This window comes from Ursus americanus, chromosome 12, assembly GCF_024610735.1.
Source record: "Ursus americanus isolate L20-20 chromosome 12, mUrsAme1.1.p, whole genome shotgun sequence".
Classification (NCBI taxonomy): Eukaryota; Metazoa; Chordata; class Mammalia; order Carnivora; family Ursidae; genus Ursus; species Ursus americanus.
The window spans coordinates 44,928,476-44,955,874 of record NC_142138.1 but is presented as its reverse complement, the minus strand read 5'-3'; the positions used below and the strand labels follow the sequence as shown (position 1 = coordinate 44,955,874).

Sequence of the window (27,399 nt, the reverse complement as noted above, 5' to 3'; positions counted from 1 at the left end):
ACAACCAGCGTCTCCCCCAACTCATGCCTGTGTCCTTGAAGCCTCCTGTCTGCTCTGCTTGTCCCTGCTCGGCTCGCTCTGGTCTGACTCCCTCCGCCTTCTCTTTAGGTCCTTTTTAAAAACTCAGATCTTGTTTCTTCACAGCAGCAGTTAAGAGCATCAGGCACCGTATTTTTCCGTCCCCACCCCTGCCCCCACAAGCCACAGCTAGATCCAGATCCAGATCCTCGCTTCCTCTGAGGATGAAGTGTCCCTCTCCCTGACCGAGGCTGGCCCAGACACCTGTGCCCATGACCACCCCCTCCTCTCCGTTGGTCTCTCCTCAGGGACCTTCAGACTGTCCTTCCCCACCAACACTTGCCTCTTAGTTTGTAAACATGCTTCAGTCTTTCTCAGTCTAACAATACTACTTATTTCCATGTCTTTACTTCCTGGTCCTTCCTCCACCCAAGAACTGATTAACACAATCTCTGCTTCCTCACTTCCCAATGGCCACTCAGCCTCCTTCGCCCCACCAGCAGCCTTGCCAAGTCCAGTGGATGCCGTCCAATTCCGGTTTTATTGGAACTCTGCCGCACTTGGCATTATTGGCTCTTCCTTCCTGAAAGTCTGTTTTCTCGCCGGCTAGGACACTGCACTCTACTTATTCCCCTGGATCCTTCCTGACCACTCCCACCCTATTGCTAGGGACTAGATCTTTGTGTCCCCCCAAAATTCATGTCAAAATCCTAACCTCGAGTGTGATGTGTTAGGAGGTGGTAGGTGGAGCCCTTATGAACGGGATAGTGGTCTTGCAAAAGAGACCCCAGGGAACTCTCCTGCCCCTTCTGCTAGGTGAGGACACGGGGAGAAGAGGGCTATCTAGAACAAGGAAGCAGGCTAGACGCTCAGTTTGCCGGCACCTTGATCTTGGACTTGCCTTCACAACTGTGAGAAACATGTTTGTGGCTTCAGCCACACAGTGCGTGGTATTTTTCTTATAGAAGTTCCAACAGATGAAGACACTTCCCTCAGTTTCGCTTTCTGGCCTGCCTCTTAAAAGCCAGTGTCCCCTAGCCCTCTTCTGATACGCCCTCAACGCCCCATCTTGTAGGTGGCAGTTGAGATAGGCTCCCCCTCCTTCGGAGGAGTCCCCAGCTCGTGGCCAGTCCGGTCCTCCTCCCCACAGCCTGGTGAGCCACTCCCACAGGCCCCTCAGCCCCTGCAGCCTCTACCACAGACCCGCTCTGGCTGTGCTTCTGTGTTGGGAGTTGGTGCGTCAGCATCTTCCAGAAGCTCCCATGCCTCTTCCCCCTGTTCTTATTTTCATATCTCATCAGTTATGTCTTAGGATTTTACTCCTAAACGTTTCTGTCATCTGTCTCTTCCTCCCTGACTCTGCCACCAGTACTGTGCTCCTTCAGGCCTCGCCATCTCTTGGTTGAAATTCCGTGGTAGCCTCCTAACTGGTCCTCCTGCCCTAAATCTTCATAGGAAATTATTTCACCTTTGTGTTTGTCATTTCTAGATGCAGGGAGCATACTGCGCCCTTGAGGCAACGCACTCCCCCGCACAAACAACTCTAATTGCTAGAATGTCCCTCCTGACGTTGAGGGGGGTTGTCTACCTTATTCTGCAGCTAAGTGGGCCTAACAGGCCTTCAGATGCATTTCTTCGCTCGTGTTATTGTGAGCATGTCTATTTGGAGACCAAATTGGCTGGTATGAGTGAACACCTAGAAATAAAACTGTGTGTGTGCGTGACTCTAGATTAGTTTCCCTAGGGACTTAAACCAAGACTATTTGACCATCATCTTGGGATGGCAACAGCCCAAGCCTTCAGCTATTTCCACACAGCCCTCGTGTTTCTTTTAAGTCTGTTCTGTATGGACTAAACATTTCCAGTTCTTTATATTCTTTGGGAGGCTTGAATTCTAGTTTTTAGTCAGTCCTATTCTGTAAGTCTGAGCAAATCATGAACATTCAGGGCCTTGGTGATGTTTTCTCTTGGGAGATAGGAATCTTCTTACTACCTGTTTAACTCCAGGGATGTTGTACAGATTCATGAGATCTGAGTTGTCTTGTTTTAGGTGTCTTGGTTCTCTGAAGTTCAGCTGCTGTTTTCCTATTTCTGTCATGACCTCTAGCATGGTGATTGTGGTTTTCAAAAGCTTGTCAGACGAGATACGTGGGTGTCAAGTGCTTTGAGTTCCTCTGGGAGAAATATGCCTTTAAAGTGGCGTGTGAGTTGTATGTTGGAAGTGGTAGAGTCGATGCTTGGCCAAAACCCATCTTGTGATGAATCACTGGGTTTTACTGAGAACCTACTGTGTACTTGGCCCTGACATATGATGTGCTTTATCCTAACACAGATGTCTGAGACCGTTGTTAGTCATGGTAAGCTTTTTTAGAGGTAAATTTGGAAAGTCATTTTTTCTACACCCCACGCTGGAAAGATTTCAGAGTCTTTGGATTTTCCTCTGGGTGTTTGGCATTTCTCATTTTTCTTTCCAATTACATCTCCTAATGTCTTTCACCCATGATGCATTTTGTTTATTCAGTAGTGCCTCATTCATTCAAGGTGAATTAAGAAAAGGATGATACAGCTGACCTTGAACAACCCCTCCGTGGAAAGCTCATGTACAAATTAACTACTAAGAGCCTACTGTTTACTGGAGCCTAACATGAACAGTCCACTAATGCGTATTTTGTATGTTTTATGTATTATACACTGCATCCTTACAGTAAAGTAAGCTAGAGAAAGGAAAATGTTCTTAAGAAAATCATGAGAAAGAGAAAATACATTTACAATACTGCGCTGTATTTACCCAAAAAGCCCCGCATGTGAGTGGACCTGCACAGTTCTCACCTGTGTTGTTCAAGGGTCAACTATATTTGAATTGAGTTGGTTTCGACTTTCTGATATTCAGCTGAAGCACAAATAGGGCATCTGTTTTGGAGAACAGCTGTGATCCACCAAATCACTCCTACTTTGGATTGAGATGAACTAACAAGGTTGAATCGCCAGTGGGAAACATTTCTGGCTTGCATCTCCTTGCATTCTGAGCTTTGGTCAGCTGGTCTCCAAACCCTTACCCTGGGGTCTGCCTTAGCCAGGGCGGTCTCTGTTTCTCCTTTCCCCATAGATGCTAACGAAGCACTACTTTTCCTGAATGGAATCTCGTGGCCAAGACCCAGTGATTAATATTTCACTTCGTTGTCTCATTTAGCCGTGTGCCGGCCCGGTGGGAGAAGTACCATCGGAAGTCAAGGACTTGGGGAAAGGGAGCAAAGCAGTAGAAAGGGGGGTGTCATAGGTCAACTGGTACTCAGCTTTTATTCGAAACCTTCTATTTCACAGACCCAGTCAATGGTTAAGTGCAAGCAGGGACCTTCAGCCTTCCTCCTAAGTGTGGCAATCTGATTTCTCGCTGGGAGGAATCAGAAACCAGGGCTGCCTCATGGGGATGATGAGGCGGCTTGTCCTCTGCAGGCTGCTTCCGGAAGCCATCCGCTAAATTAGATCTAGAGGGGAAGGTACCCGGCCCGGCTTTTTCAGCCGGGCAACATGCTAACAAATGGCTTGTTGAAAATCTCACTGTGTTTCAGCTTATCGTTTGCCAGGGAAAGATGAGACCCCTTGGTGCTGAACACTGAGTGAGTCCCCGGGCGCTTTGTCGAGAGGGTAAGAACATGATGGGCAAAGCCACCGGGGCAGGCAGCGGTGGAAGGAGATCTTACGGTATAAGGAGCGTGTGGAGCAGTTTCCCGCCCGTGTAGGTGACCACTGTGAAGGAGAGTGGCCGCGTCGGTTGTTGTGGGGTGTGCGACATGCTGTCCAACTTTGAATTCCTCCTACAGTTTTTAGACTCATCAGTCTCCTGTGAAAAATAATTTTCAGTCGCTTGCTGTTCCATCAAAATAAAACCAAGTGTCAAAGGCAGTAACGTCATGATCCTGCGGGATGGGAAGGCGTGGAGATCTTGCCTAGAGAGTGATGGGGGATGAAAGGCAACTGGGGTTAGAGATCTAAGGGAGCTATGGGCACCCATCAGAATGGGGAGCCTAATACAATGAGCTAAACTGGGGGGGATCCAGTTACTACTAGGGGGTGCACCGTGTTAAGACTCCAACCCACACAATTTAAATAAAACTAGACTTTTTCATTCACACACATGGGAAGCAGAATTATAATGGAAATTTCTCAGAGCCTTGATTAAACAAGGAATTCCACAGATGTTCTCTTCATATTTCCTATTCATGGCTTATGAGCCTCTTTTGATAAGTGTTTGGTAAGGATTGATCATGAATAAAAAGGAAATCTCTTGGATTTGGGCTCTGCAGTGGGTTCGATGGCAGTCTCCTGTCTGCACCAGGGTCTGGGGGCCCCCGTATCATCGTCTGTCTGTGAAAAGAAAACTCACATGTGATAGGAAAATGAATCATCTTAATTTAACAGCAAATTGCAAATTAGTTTTTAATGGCACCAGAGTAAGAATCTGGTGTTAAGTGTGATAGATGATACGGGTTTAATTCTAAAATGGTAAAATGGCATCAAAAGCCATCTGCAGAATCTTTTCCGAAGATGAGATTCTTTCTAGGATTTGGAAAGGAGAAATTTAGGTCCTCAAGGTACTTAAACATTAACATCAAATTAATTGAAGTGTTTCAGAATGCTTAAACTTTCTGAGATTTTATGAGATGTCTTCGCTACCGATGGCTTGCTCACAAGGGGCCAGACGCCCTCACTGACCTCAGATAGGATAGAGAACTCGGAGAACTTCCGCAAAACCGCTGCTGTACCTTCTCTTCAGACGTCTTGTCCCCTCAAACCACGGAGTCATTCTTACCCACGCCTGCGTCTCCCATCAGCTCTAGTCGAGGAGGCCGAGTGGCGTGGCAGGCGCTTGGTCTCTGGGTCTAATCAGAGGCACGGTGTCCCAGTGGCTCTCGCACTCTCGATTTAGAACTGACCTCCTCATTGTTTCTGCGGCGCTGTGGCCCAGGGCGGGAGGAGTACGTATGGGTTAGGAAGCTGCCCACGAAGACTGTTTCACTGAGCTTTAATGTAAGGATTGAAAGGAGCTGGCTCAGGGGAAGGGGCCCAGGTGAGACCAGAGGTCCCTATTTGTCAACAGCCCAACACTTAAAAGGTGGGGACATGCTCGGGGTCCCTCCCTCCTAGCTCAGAGAGCACTCGTGTGTGAATTCAAATAAGCGCCTTTCCTCAAGTACTTTCTTGCCATCTGCCAGGCAGCTGTTGTAATCAATGTGGACATTTTCTCCTGCGGTGTGTGAGGGGTACGTCCTTAGATGCAGTGCCACTGTGCTGTACGTGTCCCGGAGCCAATGGCCCGGCCACCGTGGGCCCACACGCTGGGCCGGACCAGGCTGCCCAACTGCCCATGCGACCGTTTGCTTTTGTCTACCAAATGGGATATTTAAAATCTGAATTTGACATTTGTTTTTCCTCTCTGGGCTTTTATTTACAAAGTTAATTGTTTACTTAACTAAAGCCTTTGGCTTTAATCGCAGTTCTTAGCACGGAAATGCTGTTTGTGTAGCCTAGCACCCAGTGGGAAAGCTGCATCGGTACTTTCAAGCCTTTCTTCTTTTATCTTGGGAGTATAATAAAATATTTTTAGGCAAGCCATAAAGCCAGTGAGTGTCAATAAAAGGTGACACAGAACCCAATATACAAATTGTTTCATATCGAGGTTCAAAGATTGCCACAAATGCTACCTTCTTTCCTTCCTTCCATTCTGCCTCTGATGGAAACATCTGAGGGGTCCTTCCCAGAATTGCTGGGCTTAAAGCTTGGGGAGAACTGGATTTTTATTTTTTGGCCTGTGGGCAAGGTTAAGAGTGGCAGGAGTAACTGGGATTTATTCATCCTGTGGGTTCATGATCAATTTATGCAGGTTTTCAATGGTAAAAAAATACCACTTGGATCTTCTAAAAGCCCTTGATATACTTTGGAATTTGATGATACACTAGTTCACTGCTTTGAAATTCAACACAGGGCAGGGACTCAAAGGGGCTGAGTTTCTGACATCTCCAAAGAATCTCATTTTTAGGCAGAGTGGCTTGCAGGACGGTCCTGCGTGTAGCAGCCTCGGGAAGGCTTCAGAAAGCTTAATGTCACGGTTATCCAGCGTGTGCTCTTTGGAGACAGGGAGCTCAGTCCCTTCGTATGTTCATGCTTATTTAGGGATTGCGATGACGCAGGCTCCAAGGCTTCACAGGTTCGGTGGATTCGAGATGAGGCTCTCTGTCCTTTGGACTCCTGCATTGTCCCAGCTTGGGCCACCTGGTGGCCGCTCGAGGCACCTCCCTGAGGGGTCTCCCAGCAGCTCAAAGGAGGATGCGGGCTTCGCTCAGAAAATAGACCAATGTTGCGTGATGATCCACACCACCAGGACACTTACAGTGTTGTTTGTGATCATAATTTCTGGGTTCGATTTCTAGAAGAATGTGACCTGCACGGTTGGTGCTACTTGATAAGAGGCCTGGACTATTGTCAACCTCTCTGTCAACTGAATAAATCGCCCAGGGCAGAAGAAGGGAAGCTTTTGTTTGAGAGCCCATAGCTTCTGGGTGCTCTGGCCCGCCACTCCTGACTGGGATAGAATAGCCCAGAAGCTTGCCTCCCTCTTCATTCTCTCTCTGCTCCCTTCCCCTCCCCTCCCTTCCCTTTCCCCTCTTGTCATGCACAGATTCCCTTCCTCCTTTTCTTTTCTTTTCTTTTTTTTTAGACTTTATGCATTTGAGAGAGAGCGCACAAGCAGGGGGAGAGGTAGAGGGAGAGGGAGAAGCAGACTCCCCGCTGAGTGGGGAGCCTGATGCGGGGCTCGATCCCAGCACCTGAGATCATGACCTGAGCCGAAGGCAGACGCTTAACTGTCTCAGCCACCCAGGCGCCCCTCATTTTTTTATTTCAAGCAAGTTAATTGCCAGCCCTGATCAGAGAATGAATGACTAGAAAATCATCTCAATTTTAAAAATTCAACAAAAAACATCTATGACTGAACATCCAAGGCCCTGGAAGACACATAATCTCTGTACCAGGGCCTCTCAGCCTTGTGCAAAACCCGACTGTTTTGCACACTCACGCTGCCGCTCTGTCACCTGTGTGCTGTGGACACGTGAGCCCGCTGGAGCTAAGCAGGAGCACTTGTTAGTACCGGGATGTGTGCGTGCATGCGAAGTGCTTCCCACCGGGGACCGTGCCCTCTCACAGGTGGTCAGCGTCACCCTGCGCAGATAGAAACATTCAGTGCTGGGGTGCCTGGGTGGTGCCGTCGTTAAACGTCTGCCTTCGGCTCAGGGCGTGATCCCGGCTTTCTGGGATCGAGCCCCGCATCACGCTCCTCCGCTGGGAGCCTTCTTTTTCCTCTCCCACTCCTCCTGCTTGTGTTCCCTCTCTCGCTGGCTGTCTCTCTGTCAAATAAATGAATGAAATCTTAAAAAAAAAAAGATTCAGCGCTGCTTAGAACCCCAAGAACTGTCGACTTCAATCTGAAATAAACAGAATAAACAAACCCATGCCTCAGGAGAAATCGGTTATTCCAGCTTCTAGCTTTTTTATTCCATCAGAACTCAATTCTCAAAGGCTATCTCTAAAACCTTCTGATGGATTTCATAAGTCTTTAAAAAAACATTCTTTGGTGAAATAACTTTCCATTCTTGTGGCTACCAGTCTTCTTGGAAAAGGCTTTCAAATTCTGCATCGTGTCAAGCTAGCGCCTGCGGTGTGCCAGGCCGGGTGCTGGTGCCCCGTGCTTTCTGAGCCCTAGAGCAGGTAGCCCTAGGAAGTGAGAACTCTTACCCTCTTGGCACGTAGAGAAACAAGTTAAGCAAAGTCTAGAAAGGTGGCCAGGGTCACCTGTTCTTGACCAACATCCAAACTCTCTTTTTCCCCACCCGGTGACAAGCTTAGCTCCGGTCAGCCAGTGTTTACTGGGCACCTGCTGTGTGCCAGGCACGAGGCTAGGCTCAGGGAACCAAAGGCAAATATGGCCTGGCCTCTGTCCTCGAAGAGCTTATGTCTAGCAGACTACACTGCCTCACGGGCTAGCTGTCATTAGTGGTTTAGAGAAGAAAAGATGGCTTAGTTAGGCCTTCAGGGCCCCTGTCTGCCTCATCCAGCTCCCCCTCTGTCCTCTCCCCGTTTCCCAACCTGGGCTCCCACCAGGCAGTTGGAGCCTCTGGGGGGGGGGTGTCACTGTTGACTCATGGACCCCCACTGCATAACGGCAGTACCCTGGTCCATCTCCCCCACAGGTCAAGCTTCTGCCAGTTACTTTGGGGGGATTCCCAAGGGTCCTCACATAGGCCTTCTTGCAGATTCAGACCTGGATCCTGGTATGTGATGTCAGTATATTGCAAAGGGGGGTGGTTCATTTCACTGGGGTTAAAAGAAATGCATTCAGAGTTCAGGGGTCTGGGAGGATAAGGCAGGATAGGGGTCCGTGTCCCCCATGAACCAGGTCTGAGCCCTGGGAGAGTAAAAATGTTTTTTTGTGGGGGTGCTAGGAGAGTCTCTGGGTTTCATATCAGCCCTCGCTGGGGCACCCCTTGACTAACATCTCCAAGCAGGGAATGCTGTGGAAAGGATGTGGCATCATAGGTGACAGAGTGTGGGCCCAGAGATGGAGGTAGCAAGGTTGTTACGAGGTTATTGCAGAAGTTCCGGGAGAACAGAACAGGGTAACCTCAGCGAGGATTAGAATGTCTGCTGGGAAGAGGTAGAATCAGGAATTTCTATATTGGTGGAAGCCAGTTCTGAGGGTTCTAGTTTGGGTGCTGAGGTCAGAGGAGGTGCCAGTGACCAAGAAAGGGGGAGAAGGGCAGACTTTGCAGAGATGAGTTCTGTTTATTTATATCGACACCCAAGTTCTGGAATGGATTCTGGTCAGTATCCCAGCACCCACCTTAAGGGCTGGAGATAGAGATTTGGCCATCATCACATTTCAGAAGTCCTGAACTGACTTTGCGCCCTGGGCCCAGCCCAGCCCTGCCCTTCTGGCCACCGCAGCCAGATCGATCTGTCTAAAAGCACCTTTTTTGTACCTGTTGCCTGTTGAAAATCTAGGCAGACATTTTCGGTGACTCACTGTCTGGAGCATGAAGGTCTAACCCCTCAGCCTCCGGGGTCCGACTCCCCTTCGTCCAGTTCCTGCCTTTCTGAATCAGGACTGCTTTGACACAGGTGACAGGAGTCCAGAGCAAACTGGCTTAGGTCACGAGGGGCGTTTGCTGGTTGATGAAGTCAGCTGGGGCCTAGGGATGTGTGTTCCCCTGGGGCACCTTCTGTGTCTTGCTCCTCTTCTCCCTGCACGCTGATTGCATTCTCCCCCAGCCTGCTGCACATGGTGGGGCCGTGAGACGTGCCGCAACTGCTGTGCGTCTGGTCCCGGGACCCACCCCACACCTGCATGGGGCTGCAGCGACTTTTCCCGTTGTGACGGGAGAACCGAAGGCTGAGGAGGTGGAGTGACTTGCCCAGGCTCCGGCAGAAGGGCAGGGATAAGATCCAGGCAGTGTGTCCCCGAGCTTAGGGCTGAGTTTGAACTGTTTCTCTGTGTGTGGTCTTCCAGAACGCTGTGCCTTCCTGAGGGCAGGGCCCAGGCTGTCGTCCCCTGCTGGCAAGTAAGTCAGCACATGGCTTCGTCATGATTGTCGATGGCTGTGAAATGGTGACTTTCCAGTCTTTCCCTTTCTACACTCAGCCCCTGGGCCTGGGGACAGGATCTTTCCTGGTGATTTGCACAATTTAAAATTCTATGGGAACTGGGAAGCTTTTCTTAGAGGCAGGAGCAGAGTAAAATAAATATTAATTATAATGCAGATGACATCTTTTTCTAACCAGCTCCACGGTGGTCTCCTACATACAGATGAGTATCCTGCCTTCTCTGGGGCTTTCCCACAGCTTACCGTGTGCACACCCTCCCTCGGCCCCACATTTAGGGGCACAGACCTCCGAGGAGGCCCAGTCCTAGTGTTGCGCCCGATTTGAAATGCAGCCTCTAATGTCTGGCAGCCCTTGTGAGAGGAGACCCTGAGCTCCATTCCTCCTGGGTTGGAATAGCTTTTTCTTTCTGGGAGAGAGCTGTTGAGATGTGGGTTTCCGTGTTAATCAAAGTTCCCAGCACGTTTGTGGGACTGGCTCTGCACGTCCAGAATGTGTTTTCCAACCATCCCCCCCGGGCTCTGGCTATTCCAGCCTGGCAAGAACAGACTTGCTGCGGCCGTGTGGGGCTGTGTGGGGCTCTTCAGTCCAGATTCAGAGTGATAGGCATGATTTTTGGAGCGGGCCGCAGCAAGCTCGGACTGGTTCCGGCGGTGGAGCCGGACCAGAGGTGCTGGGGCCAGTGAGGCCGCCGTGGCCACGCGGCTCGGCTCATCTCCTTAACTGCTTCCCTCCCAGGCACCCACCCCCTCCGCATCCGTGCATCAGCCTGAAAGCACCTCCAGGGCGAAGAAGCGTTTCTTTTGTCTAACCAGATGGCGGTATGTCTATGATAACAGTTAACCGTGCTGTCTGTATCCCAGGGATGTTGTGAGTGCTTTACAAATAGGGACCCATTCCATCCTGATTAACATCTCTTCGTGTACTGTCATCTCCCTTTTGCAGACCAGGAGCCTGAGGCTCTGCAGAGAGGTGAAGTCATTTAACCAAAGCCACACAGCCGGTCAGTGGCACAGCGGCCCGTGGATGGAAGGAGAGGGCTGGCCGTGCTTTCGTACTGTGCTGTGACGTCAGGGTTATTAAAATGCTGGCAGCGGAAAAGAGGTAGCTAGACTCAGATTTCCCTGAAAAACAACAATTATGGTAATGAATGGATTTTCTAACTGAATTTTAGTTCGGTTGGACAAGTGTGGGTCTCATCAGCCCCCAGGACTAATGACTGGAACAAGATGAGATTTTGGAAGTGGAGCCATGTGAGCGGGAAACCATGAGATAGTAGTTACTAACCCTCCCTCCCTCTCTTTCTTTCCCGCTCAGGGTATTCTTATTACTTAATTTACGTCCATAGCGAACCTTTTCTTGCACCCCTCCCATCCCCCAAACAGAACTCTCAGATTTCTGTGGATCCAACTCAGGCAGGCCTCGGAGCAGGAGACGTGGGGCCCGTATCTCTCGTGGGGGCCGTGGGTGGATGTGGTCACTCAAATGAACCTGGCAGAGCTCATGGGCAGAATGTTCTTGATCTAAAGCCTAGCGGCTCCTCTTTCTCTGGAGGGTCCCCCCCAGCTCCTGCGTGGGGTGGGGCTCAGGATGGCCCGATCCAGAGCCTGCACTGGGGCAGAGAAACCCGACTCTGCCTCGAGCCTACCCGCTGCCACCTGCTCTCCTCAACAGAAGGAGCTCGGGAAACACAGGATCAGACTCGCCTTCTAGGCATGAAGTTCACAATCAGGGGCGAATAGCTAGAACACCGGAGCATGGAGGGAAAGGTGTGTTACTATAATGTGCTTGTTAGTAACGTTTATCGCATCTGTGTGAGATCGTGATTATTCATGGGCTTTCTTGCTGTCTGTCTCTCTGGTAGCTGAAGAACATAAAATCCAAAGGGCCAGTGAGGACTGCCTCTCCATTCAGTGTAAACTTTCTGAGAGAGCCCCGCTATGTTGTACTGGCTCTGGGGTGTCACGATGGCCTCTGTCACAGATGCCTGCTGTCCCATGCTCACAGAAGACCGAGAGTGACTCGGCTCCAGACAGTCTTTGAGGCACACTGAGCTCCTAAGATGTCTGCAGAAACAAACATGAAGGAGTTGAGAAAGATGAGCTGGGAGAAGAGGCTTTAAGAACGGGGACAGATTGGTGTGAAGGGCTTGTGTGCTCTTTACTCTCCCAAGGTTGGAAGACCCTGGAGTGCGGGGACCTTACCTGTTCTTTGGGCTCGTCTCCTGTGTGAGTCTGGGCCGGGCACAAGATAACGGTGCACGTGACGGTGGGAATAGGGCCTTCTCTCTTCCGCCCGTTCCTCAGAGGCTAACCTCGGGAAGGCAGGAGGCTTCTTAGGGCATTAGTGGGATCAGTCAGAACTTCAAAGGACACTGGGGACTTCACCGATGAGATAAAGACATTGCTAAGGGCAGAGGCACGGCTGTGTTACCCTAAATTGCTAGAATTTCTCTTGTGGCCCCAAAGACCCGAAACCTAGCCTAGGCCATGACTGGAAAGGCTGCATTTCAGGGGGAAATTCATATTAGGCTGCAGTTAAGTGGAGGGGCACGCTGTTAGCAGATGTTCTGGTTGTGGGGGGCAAGCCGACAGGATCCTGCCAACGTCACAGTCCCATGTGACCCATCCTGTGAAGCGGAAATGGCGTTCTTGGTCCCCGAGGAGCACAGATACCCATCACAATGCTCTCAAAGATGCAAATGGATACATTTTGCCAAATTTTCCTATGCAGTTGCCCCTCACCCACAATGAGGTTGACAGTACATCAAAGTACTTATGTAGAGTGGCAGGACTGTAGTTGGCAAGGGCAAGGTTCGTAAAATATAGGCACTTCGGAAAAAGAATAAAAGTTGCATTAACATATGTGGTTAAAAGAGTTTGTGAAAGTTCTAGAAGGCATTCACCCCTAAAGTAACTACTCATGTAGTCATGAGGGCGACCCTATGTGGGTGACTTTTGAGTTGCCTTGTTCAGCTGTTGGAGAGATGTTGCCCACACCATCTGCTGACGTAGAGGCTCCCAGAAGCCAACCTGGCTCTTTTTAATGTAGTAGGAGCAGCTCTCACTGGGTTTGAAATGCAGAGCCCTTGCTTGCCATCGCTTGCTCGCTCCAGATCTGTCTGCCTCCCTCTCCTCCTCCCTCCTTATCCACCCCCCAACTTCAAATCTAGTCAATTGTGTAACCTCCTAACTTTGCACAAGTTATGCAAGAGCTTAAGGGCACAGTTTTTGAAGTCTCAGTTTCCATCTCAGGGGAGGGTCAATCTTCCTTGACCCCCTTTCTGTCCTCCCTCGGTGCTTTCCTGCAGAGCCCTATCATGCCGCATCTCCACAGTCCACAGTGGGGGGAGAACGATAATTGTGGATTTTCCTCTAAGGAATTAGGGCAAAAGTAACAAGGTAGCCGATTTTATATTTCTGGTAACAAGTGTAAAGCAGTATTATCTCAAAATCTGGACTGAAGGATTGTTGTTTATAAAATGCTAAGAAATCTCGCTATTTGTGAAGGATGCTGAGGAGAGATGGGGTGACGGTGGCAAGTGGCCTGGGTATTGGGCATCAGGGAGGAAGGAGACTGACTGTAAAGAGAAATAAGGGAATAGCTTTTGGGGTCTGGGTGAATGCAGTTTGAGTGGAGGGTTACACAGGGGGAATGACTCCTGATGACTCTTCAGAGTGCAGACCAAGAAGAAGTGGGCCCAGGGCACAGCACTAGGGATTCAGGCTCCGTGTAAAGACTGTCAGGGTGGCTGAATAGAAGCTAGGGTCACAGTATCGGTTAGGATTTTAGTTCAGCGGTCGGTAACAGGGACAACCAAAATATGGGCTTAAATAGGACAGAAGATCCCACAGAATACCTCGAGGTGGGCAATGGAGGATGTGGCTCCCTCCTCGCGTCCAAGATGGCGCCACAGCTCCAGCCATCACATCTCAGCTTAGACTCCCACTAAGCGGCAGTGCACCTTTCCTTGGCCAGAATGTCGTCATGTGGCCACATGACAACATTAAGAGAGGAAAATGGAGGAATGACATCCTTCAGTTGTGTGGCAACATGCTCAGCTAACATGGGGCTTCAGATAGTCTGAGACTGAAGAGCAGAGGCTCGGTAACGAGGAAAAGGCCTAGAGAGGCCTTGACTTGGGGTATTGGTTCATTCAGTGACGGTGGGGAGCCTAATAAGTTCAGGCATTGCTGGAGGGCAGTAGGGAAGGAGGCAGGTGGGTTTCTGCTCTCGTGAAACTTAAAATCCAGTGGGAGGCAAGACAGACAATAAGCTGTCAGTCATGTGGCCTGGTTGACAATCTGCATTCTGGACTCAAGTCTTTCCAGTGAGCTGTCTTCAGATGTCACTGTACATAATTAATGACGGCTGTGGAACAGCGCCACTAATGCCTGTGGGCGGCAAGTGCTGGCATCTCCGGGATGCGGGCGTCTGCTCCGTGAGACGGGGAGTGGTGGCAAAGCGGGGGGGAAGAAGTAAGCCACTGGTAAACCAGAGCCGCGCTCTGAGAGCGGGCCTGAGTCCTGCAGCCAGTGCCCTCCTGGGCCAAGGTGCCCACAAAGACTTGAGGGCTGTAAAAATCCCAAGTCTGTTTCCTTTTCCTTGGGTGGAGAAGGATCTGGGCCTCTTTCCTTGCGGAGGTGCAGAGCAGTGTGCTGAGGAGAATTCGATGATTCCTAGAGGCTTTTGAGGCCAAGTTGGGGAACTTGGGAAAACCCAAGGACACAGCATTCTCCTGCTCCCATGACCTTCAGCCAGTGATCCCTGAGCCTGGTTTTGCTGGGAACCAGGCAGGAGTCCAAGTTCAGCTCACATGTAAGTGGGCGTGGATTCTAAATTAAACCTGGAGGCAGTGTTGCCCACCCAGACTCCTGCTGTGGCCACTGTGCGGCGACCTGTATCCATGATTCTCAAATTCTCAGAGGTGAAAGACCAATGCTTTAAGTTTCAAGTTCCAATCTGTCATAAAAATGAAATATTAGAAAAATGGAATTAAAAAGACATACAAAATACAAAGACTTGCTGTTGTTAGGTGCAAGAGACAAAAATTCTCCTGTCCTATTGCTTTAAATCTTTCTAAAGGCGAACTCAGTTCCCGAGTTACAGTTTGTCAGTAGCAAAGAGTTCGGGGTCATTACCCTCAACTCGGGGACTGCACTTTGGGCGGAAGTGTCCTACCGGCTCCAGACCATGGGCCAGCTGAGGACGGCTGGCCTTCCCAGCTCCGTGTTAGGACAGTTTTAGGACAGTTTGCAAGGAGAAGGAGGCATCTCCCCTGGCTTCATTGCGCCTCCCTACCCGCACGTCTCTCTCTGGCTCCCCCTGCCCAGCTCCCCTTGTCTTCAGCTGCTATCTTTGCCCACTGATAACAGCAACAGCTCGGCGGCTCTCCTATCACAGTCCCCGTGTGCAGCTGAAAATGTTACTACATACTTGCCGCTGGAGAAATGAAAGGTCACAGCTAATTGTAATCATTATCCAGGCTCCCCTACCTGAACGACGCTTTTGGCATATCCTGGCTTGAGTAGCCAAGCAGCCAAGCACAGGGCTGGTGGGCCTTCCCAGCTGGCGGGCCAGGCCGTCCTGGGCAGGGTGGGAAGTCACTGCTGACCCTCTGTTGCAGTTCTCCAAGGAGCGGCACGTCATGGACAGGACCCCCGAGAGGCTGAAGAAGGAGCTGGAGGAGGAGCTGCTGCTGAGCGGCGAGGACCTGCGAAGCCACGCATGGTACCATGGACGCATCCCCCGCCAGGTACCCGCTCCTTCCTGCCAGCGCGCGCCCGGCCGTCCTCAGACACCACCACACTGACGACCCCGCGGGGTCACCCTGCAGTGCCACGTCGGAGCAAGCCCCAGTTTAGCTAAAAGCAAATATAATAAAGTGGACTGTAGTGACTTAGGCCCATCCCCAAGGAGACCTTGGGAAGAACTAAGGTCAGGAACCCAAAGCACATTTCCACGTGCCTGGGAAGTGGATGGAGGAAAGGCAGGTGTTCTGTGGTCTGCAAAGCCGGAGCAGGCAGGAGGCGGTGGCTGCAGGGGGGAAGTCTGAAGAGGTACGAGGCTGGCCTGTGGTTCAGATAATTGAACTCCTGGCCGGCTGCCTGCAGCCTCATACCCTTTGGAGCTTCTCTTTTAAGGCAGTAGTTTAATTTCAAGTGAAGAGAGGGTATCATCAGGGCAGGTGGCACAGAGCAGCAAGGCCACCGGTGCCCTTGTGGGGCCGGTGACTGTTCACGCTGCATCCCTCCCCTGCCCTGACCCCTGTCTGGAGCTGGGAGGCAGAGGGATTATACCAGTGGCCACAGCCCCCGCGGCCTAGAATGTACTCTGTGTGATTGTCGCTTGGGGTGATCGCCGTGAGTGTTGTTTTATTGAAGAGTTTAGAAACTGAAAAATATAAGTCCAGAATTAAGGTGTAGCATTTCTCTTGGGTTTTTATCGTAACCTGATCTGGCCATTCACCTGGGACAACATGACAGGAAAGGGGCGGGTGGGGGGAGGGGGAGAGCATCATATTGTGACAGTTTTTTTTCAATGTAACAGATTTCTCAGAACTATCAAAGAAGGAATCCTTATTCTTTTTTTTCTTTTCTTTCTTTTTTTTAGTTTAAAATTGATTGTAGAATATACAGAGAGTAAAATGAAGAAAATGAAACTCTCACCCATAATTCTCCCTCTTGGAGATAGCCACGGTGAACGTTTTGATATAAATCCTCCTCCCAGGCTTTGCAAGTGTGAGATCATACCGCATAGATTTTGCAGCCCATTGTCTTCATTTAATGATACATCCTGGGCATTTTCTTCTGCTAGAAGATAGTCTTCTGCACCATCCTACGTTGTGTGTGTGTCCATTGCATGCATGCCCCACTCTTTGGTGGGCACCTTCACTGACATCCTTTAAGATAACTACTATGTTTATAACTATAATTATTTCCTCAGGCGCAATCCCAAGAAATAGAATATCTGTGTGAAAACATATTTTTAAGGCAAAGATGCAATTTTAAAGTAACCATGGAAGCACACTGTTCTGCGCAAACTGATCCACTGTTGGACTCTCCTGGGAGAAATGTCAAAGTTTATAAAACTGATGACTGTCCCCACCATCCTTCTCTTTATTGTGATCATAAACTTTGTTTCCCACTTGCAACGAGTGTAAATTCTCAGCCATACGTCATTTCCGATTGTCTGCCGGCGCACTGTAGCAGTAACAAGGGTAGTTATAGCTAACACGGTACTCCGTTAAATCTTGACAGCTACTGTGTAGGTGACAGTGTCCCCATTTTACAGGTGATGTAACTGAACCACAAAGAGATTACGTACTTGTGCAGAGTCACCCAGTAGAGCCAGAATGCAAACCCAGGCGGTCTGGCGACAGGCGCGACCATCTGCCACGCAGTGTAGATCCTCCTTTTGCTGTAAACATCAGCATCTTCACCGTCAGCAGTTTCGGAGCACCTTCCGGGTTGCAGGCGCTGTCCTAGTGCTTTGCACGGATTATGCATGCACATGGATAACCCTCAGCGAGAGGAGCCGCGGAGCCGACTGCTACAGGCCCTCCAGCGAGCGGCATGCCCCGCACCGCGCTCAAGTCTTTGCTTCCACAGTGCCTGGCCTCCCCCTGCGGGTGCCCCCTCCTGCCAGCCAGCAAAACCCGCGCCTCCGCCTGTTGGGGGCAGGGAGGGGTCAGGCTCCCTGGCCATGCATTTTCTCCTTTCTTTTATTTTCTGTCACTTTACTTGCTTCAGGTCTGCATAAATGTCCTCTTCTCATGACACCCTCCTGACCACCCTGAGAGAACAGCCCCTGTCCTCAGTCCCCGTCCCGCCGCACTTCTTATCTCCCTTCCCGACTGACAGTTGACGTTTCCCTTAACTTTACAACGTCTGACACACCATCCCTGCTGCTTCCGTGCCTGCACGGAGCAAGCAGCCCCCCCTCGGTGCAGGCGCGCCGTGACCGTGGAGACGCTGCCCTCACTGCTCTCAGCCCGGCGCCTGGTAGGTGGGCGGCCGGTAGTTCTTAAGCGAATGAGTGGGTCTTCTAAGAATCTGGCCTTTGGAAAAATAAAGAGCCGACTGAAGAAGCAGCGCCAGAATAGCCTTGTCCTCTGTCGGCCCAGAGAAGCGGAGAGCGGGGCCGCTTTCAGGAGGAAGGTGCGCCTGCCTTTCTGACCCCTCACCGTTTTGTCCCAAAGGTGTCGGAAAACCTCGTGCAGCGAGATGGCGACTTCCTGGTTCGGGACTCTCTGTCCAGCCCCGGCAACTTCGTCCTGACGTGTCAGTGGAAGAACCTGGCTCAGCACTTCAAGATCCACCGCACGGTGCTGCGGCTCAGCGAGGCCTACAGCCGCGTGCAGTACCAGTTCGAGACGGAGAGCTTCGACTCCATCCCCGGCCTGGTGCGCTGCTACGTGGGCAACCGCCGGCCCATCTCCCAGCAGAGCGGGGCCATCATCTTCCAGCCCATCAACAGGACGGTGCCCCTGCGCTGCCTGGAGGAGCGCTACGGCGCGTCCCCGGGCCGGGCGCGGGACGCCAGCCTCGCCGACGGCCGGCCGGACGTGGCCAAGAGGCTGAGCCTCACCGCGGGCGGCGCGCAGGCCCGGGAGCAGAGCTCGCCCAGGGGAAGCCTCCTCAGGTGGGTCAGGGCCTCGACGGGCGGTGCGGGGACGGGCGGGGGCACCCCGGACGTGCCCGGGCCTCGTGAGGCCGATGAGGCGCTCGCCGCGACGAGGAGCAATCAGAGATGTGACTGAGAGTGCCGGTGTTACTGGGATGGCTGTCACAGGGCAGTGCTGTCACGAGGAACGGCTTCCCAGCCGCTGTCACGAGGAAATGAGCTCCCGACTGAGTCGGTGCCAATGTGAAATGAGGCAGTTGCAGAGGAAGGGGAAGGTTGGCCAGGAGAGACTTGTGGAGAAAGGAGGGTTCTGGCCGGTCTGAAGACTAGGGAAGATTCGGACAGACGCTGCAAAGGGGGGGGGTGCTCCAGGTGGGGGCTCAGCGTGAGCATGCGTGGGGCGATAGGACAGGACGAGAGTTGCTTGGAGCGGGTAGGTTGGTGGGGCTCGAGCAAAGGGCCCACGTAAGGGGCTGGTAGGGGCAGGCTCAGGGAGGTGACCCCAGCCAGATCATGGAGGTCTTAAAGCCAGGCTGAAGGGTTTGAGGGAGCCTCAGAGACTTGACATGATGAGTGTCCCGAGAATAGAACAGGGTGGGCATGTGTTGGAGGGGAGGGAGCTTGGAGCAGGAAGACCAGTCAGTGAGTCGTGGAGGGTCAGGCTGTGCAGGGGTAGTGGGGGGGAGGCGGGGAGCCTGGGACCTTGGCTTCCTGGGACTCTTGTGCGTATGGGGAAGGTTGGAGAAGGGCGAGTCGGAGACCACGGGACGGCCCAGAGGGGGATGGGCTTTGGAGGAAAAACCAGTTGCTGCATCTGAGATTCGACCCTAGGCTTATCTCTGAATGCCAGTGTCCAGCAACAGTTTGGGGGTTCAGGAGGGGAGTTTAGCCTGAAGGCTTAGATTAGGGCTTGGTCCACATGGAAAGGGTGGTTGACTAGGTGAGAGAAGATGGGGTTCCTAAGATGGGAGACAGTGAGAGACTGGGGGCTGTGCCCTGAACCTGGGGATGGGGGAGAGACGATTCCAGAGAACTGGATGCCCAGCTGAGGCCCTGCCCTCGATGACCAGTGGTGCGTGCTGCCTTCACACAGGACCTGTCTCTCATGGAGCTGGCTGCCTGTGCTGCTCTCTGACTCTTCCAGAGAAGGAGAGCAGGGAAAAGGCGGGCCTGGCAGAGTGGAGACTAGCTCCAGCCCCTTGGTGACACAGCCCCCCTTCTCTGGCTCCCTGGCATCTAAACTTACACACTTAAACCAACATGTTTTCTTCCACTCACTGGTTTTCTTTCTGGACAGGAGGAAATGTCATAAACTGTAATTGGTAGAGTGCAAAAATTCAGAAGCAAAACACAGGACTCTGAGTAATACAAACTAGGCCGTGTGCTGCTACGAAGCCACGTTCGGTGTTAGTCAGCATCTGGCTATGGACCCTGCCGGCCTGGCCACAGATGCTGGTCTGCCACTGATCAAGCTACTTACCTTCCCTGGGCCTCACTTGCCCCGACTGGAATGATGGGGTTTGTGAGGGTTAAATGATGGAAAACTTGCAGAGCGCTTATAACAGTGCCAAAGGGCTACGTAGGTGTGAATAATCATAATATTATTTTCTGGAGGGCAGTAGAATGTAGGGCTCAGTTGCAGGGAGGGAGGCAAGAACTGATACGTAGATACTCTCCTTTTCTTAGTAGTAAGAATGCACTTGAGATCCCTTAAAAATAGTAAAGGGGTATTTCTTCCTCTGTTTCTTTTGTGAGCGTGGGGATTGGCTGCTCAACGGAGGAAGAGGAAGGTAATGTCATGAACAGAGCCAGGGAGCATTGGGCAATGCACAGAACCCCTGCCCAGTGCGGTGCCTGCCTCCTGGTCTGCTCTCAGAGGCCCGGAGTTAGAATAGAAATTTATTTTTTAAGATAAGAAATGAAAGAAAGACTGAGAAAGTCTCTTGGTCAATGAGGCAGGCCTAACAGAGCCCCTCTTCTGATTGCCCAGTGAAAGCAGTTTTTTAAGCACTTCTTGGCACCGGCAGCCGCGCAGCCCGGGGCCGGGCAGGCCGGGAATGTCCAACCGTGGGGGTGGGGTGGGCTCCACGGGGAAGCGCCTCCTGCTGCCCCGCCCGCCTTCCCCGCGCCCTCCGGCGCCCGCACCTTCCCTGACGTCCGGCCCGCTGGTTGGCCGGCTGGCGGGGTGCGCCGTCGGCCGGCTTGTGTGCGCCCCAGGTGGGGGTTCTGGGCCAGTGGAGTCTGGCCGCTCTGAAGATCACTGCACAAATACCGCTTGACTGAAGCCATTGCCTTTTGGAATTTGCCCTCTGCCCTGCCTTATCTCTGAGGGGTTCCTGGAATTTCTCTGTTGCTGGGAGTTTGGGGTTTTTTGGGGGGCTTGTTTGCTTTTTCCTTTGGTGCTTGCAAAGGTAGGAAAGAACTTCGCGATTTCTGTAACCTAAGCTCGTGGGAGAGCCGATTAAAGTTCGTTACCACTTGACTGGTGCAGTGAAGTCTCTTCTAGCAAAGGAGAGATTCTGTTTGTGGGTGCTAGAGAAACTCCCAGTCTGAACACGCAAGGGAGCAGAGGGGTGCTAGCAAATTGTGTGGGAAGTGACATTTCTCTGCTTCCCTGCGTGGCTGCGCCCTGGGCCTCCCAGTGAGGCTGGGCCCTTCCCCAGCTCAGCAGGAGGCCGGCCGAGGGGCCCTGGTCCTTCCAGGAGGATGAGAGTGACTGGCTCCCCAGGTGACCCTGCGGGTTATTTGGGGGTCATGGAGACTGGCGCTGAAATGCAGACTGCCCCACAGCTTCCTCCTTAACCGACACCATGAGGCATGGTGGGAAATGCGTTTCAGTGCAACAAGTCATTCCTCCTGGGTCTGTAAGTAATTTTAGGCTCTGTTAAAAGTGCACATTCCAGTTGATCAGATTTTCCTGAGAGGAACATGAAATCTTTGCTCTGCTCAACCGGATGAAAGGGCTTAGAGGAGGCAGCCTGGGACCGGACTGGATTGGGGAAGGAGCCCGGGGCACAGTCCCGTGTTAACCGCCCCCAGCAGTCATTTCCTCCTCCGGCAGACATTCCTTTACTGTTGGGATGTGCTGTACCACTCGCCTGCTAAGCAGTCTTTTCTCTTAAAAACTTTCCATGACGCTGCCTAAAGGTTTTACGACTTAATGACACGTTTCTGCTTCACTTATCTTTTGCTTCAGAAATAAAGAGAAGAGCGGTAGCCAGCCAGCCTGCCTGGATCACATGCAGGACAGAAGAGCCTTATCTCTCAAAGCGCACCAGTCGGAAAGTTACCTGCCGCTTGGTAGGTCTTTGGGACTTTTCTGGGAGGAGGATAACAGTGTTAGCCTGATTTCCTTCAGGCTGTTTCCCTGCACCGTCTGGTGCCCTGATGTGAGGAGGACACAGGCTCTGTGCCTTTGGCAGGGGGGTGAGGGTTTGTAGAACTGGTCTGGGTGATGGTCGCTTTGTGTGCTAGCTAGCTTTTTTTTTTTTTTTTTTTTAAAGATTTTATTTATTTATTCGACAGAGATAGAGACAGCCAGCGAGAGAGGGAACACAAGCAGGGGGAGTGGGAGAGGAAGAAGCAGGCTCATAGTGGAGGAGCCTGACGTGGGGCTCGATCCCGTAACGCTGGGATCACGCCCTGAGCCGAAGGCAGACGCTTAACCGCTGTGCCACCCAGGCGCCCCGAGCTTTTAAGCCATATAACAAACCTTCAGAGCGGAAATGATTATCCTCTTCTCGTTGCTGAGGAAACCGAGGCACAGAGGTGAAATAACTCATCCAGAGTTACCCGTCCGGCCCACGGTTAAGCCAGCATTTGAACCCAGGGCTTCTGACCCACGCTCACCCGCTAACAGAGGAGCCGCTCTCTGTGCCCTCCCTGAGCGGAGGGGGTTGGGTCAGTGCTGGGGTTCCTGGGGGAACGGCCGCCCAGACAGACCCCTCCTCCTCTCCGTTCTCCTTTCGCAGCCAGAGGAGCGAGGAGCTGTGGGATGTGGGCAGACCTTGTAAGGAACGGTGTTAGTGAGCCATGGATGGTTGTTCATGTTTTCTATAACTGACCTTCCTTGGGCCCACAGGGTGATTTTCCTATTGCCCCTTGGTGAACCACTTCTATGTGGGTTAGCTCAGCATCTTGTCCCCCCTTCCTGGGATGCCTCCAGCTCTCCCTCAAGGCTGGTTGGATCCACCCTGGCCATGAGAGTGACTCAGGCCCTTATGCTATGTGACTAAAGACTTCTCTTTCTAAGGGCAAGACGAGATTACTCATTGCCCTCCAGGCGCTGCGTCTTGTCCTGACTGTACTAACCTTCTCTGACCATGAAATGCACTGCAGCCCAGCTCCTGGTAGTCTCTGGGATTTAGAATCCCCCAGAAGTGGGGTGCGGCCAGCCAGCCCTCGAAATGCTCTGGACTGCACTAGAAGGGGGGCGGGGCGGTCCTACCGAGTTGTCTTTGGGCAGTAAACATTGAAACCCAGGGGCATGAATGGAGGGCCGGGGAGTCGTCACTCCAGTTTTGCTTTGTGTTCCCCACACAGCTGACCTTTTCCTGACCCTCTCTTATCCTCCACAGGCTGTAAGCCGCCCCTTCAGTCCCCGGGGGTGGACAGAAGCCCCCGCCCAAACTCACCCGTTTTCAGGACGGGCAGCGAGCCCACCCTGAGCCCGGCCTTGGTTCGGAGGGTCTCCTCGGACGCTAGGGCAGGGGAGGCCCTGAGGGGCTCAGACAGCCAGTTGTGCCCCAAGCCACCCCCCAAGCCCTGCAAGGCACCCTTCATCAAGGCTCCCCCGTCTCCGTCCCCCTGGCTCAACTCAGAGGCCAACTACTGTGAACTGAACCCTGACTTCGCGGCTGGCTGTGACCGGGGAGCGGGGCCACCCCTCTGTGCCCAGGACAGCTACGTGGAGCTGCTAACAGCGAAGCAGAATGGGGTGCCGGGTCCCCGGAACTCTGGAACCAACTACTTGATCCTCGATGATGATGGGGCAGGGCCCTGGGAGGCGCCGGCCGTGCAGATGGACCAGGGGCCAGAGGAGGATGAGGCCGAGTTCGTGTTGCCCTGTCTGGAGACCGCCTCCTCATTCCGACCCAACGACTTTGAGTCGAAGCTGCTTCCTCCTGAGAACAAGCCCCTGGAAACAGCAATGCTGAAGCGGGCGAAAGAGCTGTTCACTAAGCACGACCCCAAGGTCATCGCCCAGCACATGCTGAGCACGGACTGCGTGGTAAGTGCCCAGGCAGGTGGGTTCTGCTCTGGCTTCAGGAAGTCTGGAAGGAGACGGCAGGCTGGCCTCGCTCCACCTCACCCTTGAAGTGCGTGGCTCATGGAAGAAGTCAGGAGATAACCTGGGTGGGGATTTATTTAAAGGGTGGGAAGCACAGGCCTGGGACAACCTTTGCCCGGGCCGGAAGCTTGTAAAACTCCCCTCGGGCAGGGGGATGGCGGGCTCCTGCCCAGGCCAGGCCTCCCCCGCCAGCTGCAGGGTCCTCCCTGGCCTCAGCTCCGTCAGAACCGGGAAAGTCAAGGCCAAGGAGACAGGACTGAAGATGGAAATATACTTTCTGGAGTAGCAGAGCCTGGGTTATTGTTACTTTATTACCTGCGATGCATTATATATACATACCCACACATCATATATTTATTGTCACGAAAGTGGGCTTAAGAATAAACATTCTTAAATTTACCCTTGATTTTTTTCACAAGTAATACTTGGTCAGTCTAGAAAAGTTATAAAATATAGTTTAAAAGAAAAAAAATTATACAAAATCTAGTTTCCTGATGATCACCACAGTTAACATTTGCTCTGCAAACAGATACATGTAAATAATTTCATGCATATGTGTGTGTTTACCACAGGCCTAAACAGATGATTCTGTTTTATTTTTTTTCTAAACATGCCATTTTAAACCCCGAGTCTTTGACCAAACAACATAGCATGACTATCTTTTCATGACTAAATAAATATGTTTATATCATCATCAATTTTGATAGGAAGCATTTCTTTTAGATATGGGCAGCTTTTGTTCCTAAGTGACCCCATGGCAAGGTTATCCCTTGAGAGATCTTTCTAGAAAGCAAGTGTCTCAGGCTGGGAGGGGCTCAGCCTACCCTTCAGTTATAGAGACAAATCCATGCATTGGAGTGACAGGGAAGGCCTTAGTGAGATTTAAAGCCCTTATTCATTTGTAGCTCAGTGAAGTCAATTACCTTCAAAGTTCAGGGCCTGTTTAGGAACTGAGTTTTCCTAAATAAATATCCTGGGTCATGACTCATGGCAGGAAATGCATTCCCTGAGCACCCCCCTGGGGAGTCCCTAGTTGATGGAGGTCACAGGGAGACAGAAGGCCTCCCAAAACAGCCTTGAGGAATTTGAAGCAGGTGCTAGCTGTTCTGAGCTCCGCAAACCCAGCACCTGGCAGAGGCCTGGGAGGTAGTCCCTGTGTGTGTGCATGCATGTTGTGGGGGTGGGGGCGCCCTGGAAAAGAACCAGGAAAGGCGCAGTGCTGAAGAACAAGGATTTGTTCACGTGGTGGGCTGGGTGTCCTTGGGCAGTGCTCCCAGGTCATATTAAATGCTTACCTCACTTAAAAGCGGGCTAAACCCGTTCAGGCAGGAAGAGGATTTCAGATTCCTGTTCTAGTTATGGGCCGGGGCCTTGGTACGCCAACAGGCCAGGAGTTTGGTGTGAACCTGCCTGAGTTCTCCGTACAGGAAGCTCTTTGTAGAAACATGGATCGGGGTTGACAGAACAGCCTAGTTCCCAGGAGGAAAGGAATCCTTCTTCCCTGTGACTTCAGTGCTTGGAGGATCTAGGAGGGTCTAGGAGGAGGTGAAATGCCTGACTCTCCTTTGGCAGGAGGGTCTAGAATGTTCCCACCACCTTGGCAGTCATGAATTTGGAGCTCAAATCTGCTCTTGACTCAAGGAACATGAAGCCTGCCCTTTTTCTTGTTTGGTTTCTTTCGTTGTATTTTGTCCTCCTGGTTGGCCCCCTCTCCCGTTTGCCTTTAAGCACCCCTGGAAGAAGGGCTGGATGGAGCCCCCTGGCAGTGAGGTGGAGACCTGGAGCAGATGTCCGCCTGACTCTGCTCACCTTCAGTCCCTAAGGGCAGGGCTGATTATTATAGTCTTCCTTCCTTCCTCCCTCCCCCCCTCCTTCCCTCCCTCCTGAGTCCACTGCCATTTCCTTATTCTGTTCCTGGAACCACTGACTTTAGGGCTTTGCCAACAAAGCAGGCACAATCAGTGTCTCTGAGGGAAATAGATGGGCTGTTGTTACCCACTCCAAATGTAGTGACCACCAGGCAGGGCCAAGTGCTGGTTCCCACCCCGTGCAGAGCCCGGGCTGATGCCCAGAAAGGCCATCATGACAATGGGTGGTCCTGAGTGCCTCAAGGCTGCCTGTCCTGCAGTGTCCGGCCCCTCCTGGGGCAGGGTTGGGGTGGGCATCCACTGAGCCCCTCTCACCCTGCAAATGGGCACCACCCTCGCCTCACCCAGAGTGCAGCCTGTCCCCAACCCATGTGTTGCAGTATCTAGAAGTAGGGCTGGTAGGTGAAAGTTGGCCTCTGGGGATGAAATCCCTGAATCTAATTCAGGCTCTCAACTTTCCGGTTTTTTCTGTCCCCACCTATAAAAGGAGGAGAACCATACCAACTACCCAGGTGGTTGTGAGGACTAAGACTCAATGAAATAACTTAGGTAGAGCCCTCCACACACCATGCCTGGGCCAGAGTGAGGTTAGGTGTTTGCTTGTTTGCCTGAGCAGCAGCTGTGGGCCCGGCGGGGCCACCGTGGGGGATGTGCTGGAGGGGGACAGTGATATAGGACTTTAGACCACACTCGAGGTGGGAAATGCTCTGCAGGGGAAGGCACAGGAGCTGTGGGGCCGCGGAGGCGGGGTCTTGAATGTGGGGAAGGGTGGGGGTTCAGAGAGGGGATGTCTGAGATGAGTTTTAAAGGCTGACTAGGAATTGACCAGATGAAGAATGGGAAATCCATCTTCTGGGTGGCAAGCGGCGGACATGCGCAGAGACTCCGCTGTCAAGGGTTGGGTTTACAGAGGACTCACTGCGTGCGCAGCGAAGGTGGGGGTAGGGGTGGGGGAGGGGAGGGACTCGCAGCTCTTTCCCTGGATGTTAAGTCTCTACTCCTGGGCTCATGCTGGTTGTTGCTTCAAAGCACTTCGCAGTTCAGTGAGGGGGACAGGCCCTTACATGCACGGGCAGAGCAGAGGCCTCTGCCGAGGGCAGCAGAGATGGTGGGCAGAGCCAGGCAGTCTCTTTGCAGTTCAGAAGATCCCTTAGCAGCTGGGAGGAGAGCCAGGCCCCTGCCAACAGCCCCGGGGGCCACTGCAGCAGCTCCCTCAGGCAGTTTGGAGATCCTGCAGAGCCAGGATAATTGAGACCAGAAGAGCAGAGGGGGGCTGGGCTGCCTCATCGGGGAGTGCTGATGTTGCGGGCCGGGTCTGTCTCATAGTAAATGCTCCAGAAGTGTCCGCCCTCCTCTATCTCTGAGCTGCATGGCTCTGAGCGTTTTCCCAGAGACTGGAATCCAAGTTCTGCAGCGTGAGCTCAGGATCCCCTTTCCTGCTCAGCCTTGGGGCAAGCAGGTGTCGGCATATCCCAGCAAACCCCCAGGAAAGTGACGGGGGTGGGGTGCATGTTTTCACTGAAGGAAAACCGACTTGGAGGCTTCTCTCCCAGAGCAGGGATCACTCTGGTTACTAGTGCTTCTGGCACAAAACTGAATCAGTGATGAGTCTGAATCTCATGACACAGACTGTGAATTGGAGGGTGCCCACCACCCTGGAGGCGGGCTTTGGAGCCTCTGATGGGGCAGCTGTCTAAACAAGCAAGCAAAGTGTGTGACCACAGGTGGCTGGGGTATACATCTGGGTTGCCTGACCGTGGTCAAGGTGTAAATCCCTTTCTAGAGATCTGGTCACAATTCTTTTTCTCTTCTATGTGCCAGTGGTTGACAACTCGGATTTTCAAATAGCATTAAAGTTATTTGATCCTTTGCAAAGTCCTTGAGAAAGGTGAACTTAGCAGCTGCGTTAGAGAAGGGGACACTGCACCCTGTTTCCCAGTCTGCCCC

General features: G+C 52.1%; 1 protein-coding gene across 6 annotated transcripts in view; it reads left to right on the top strand.

The window, feature by feature from the left end:
- Positions 1-27,399, top strand: part of BCAR3 (BCAR3 adaptor protein, NSP family member) — a 130,893-nt gene that overhangs the window by 84,701 nt on the left and 18,793 nt on the right. For 5 of the 6 annotated variants that reach the window (XM_045801757.2, XM_045801756.2, XM_045801755.2 and 2 more), the window contains 4 exons: positions 15,296-15,424; positions 17,870-18,312; positions 21,491-21,594; positions 22,872-23,524. In XM_045801757.2, coding sequence (XP_045657713.2) covers positions 15,296-15,424; positions 17,870-18,312; positions 21,491-21,594; positions 22,872-23,524 — 1,329 coding nt within the window. Of the gene's footprint in view, positions 1-15,295; positions 15,425-17,869; positions 18,313-20,495; positions 20,706-21,490; positions 21,595-22,871; positions 23,525-27,399 lie in introns of those variants that run through there. The other variant, XM_045801759.2, reaches the window with a different exon arrangement.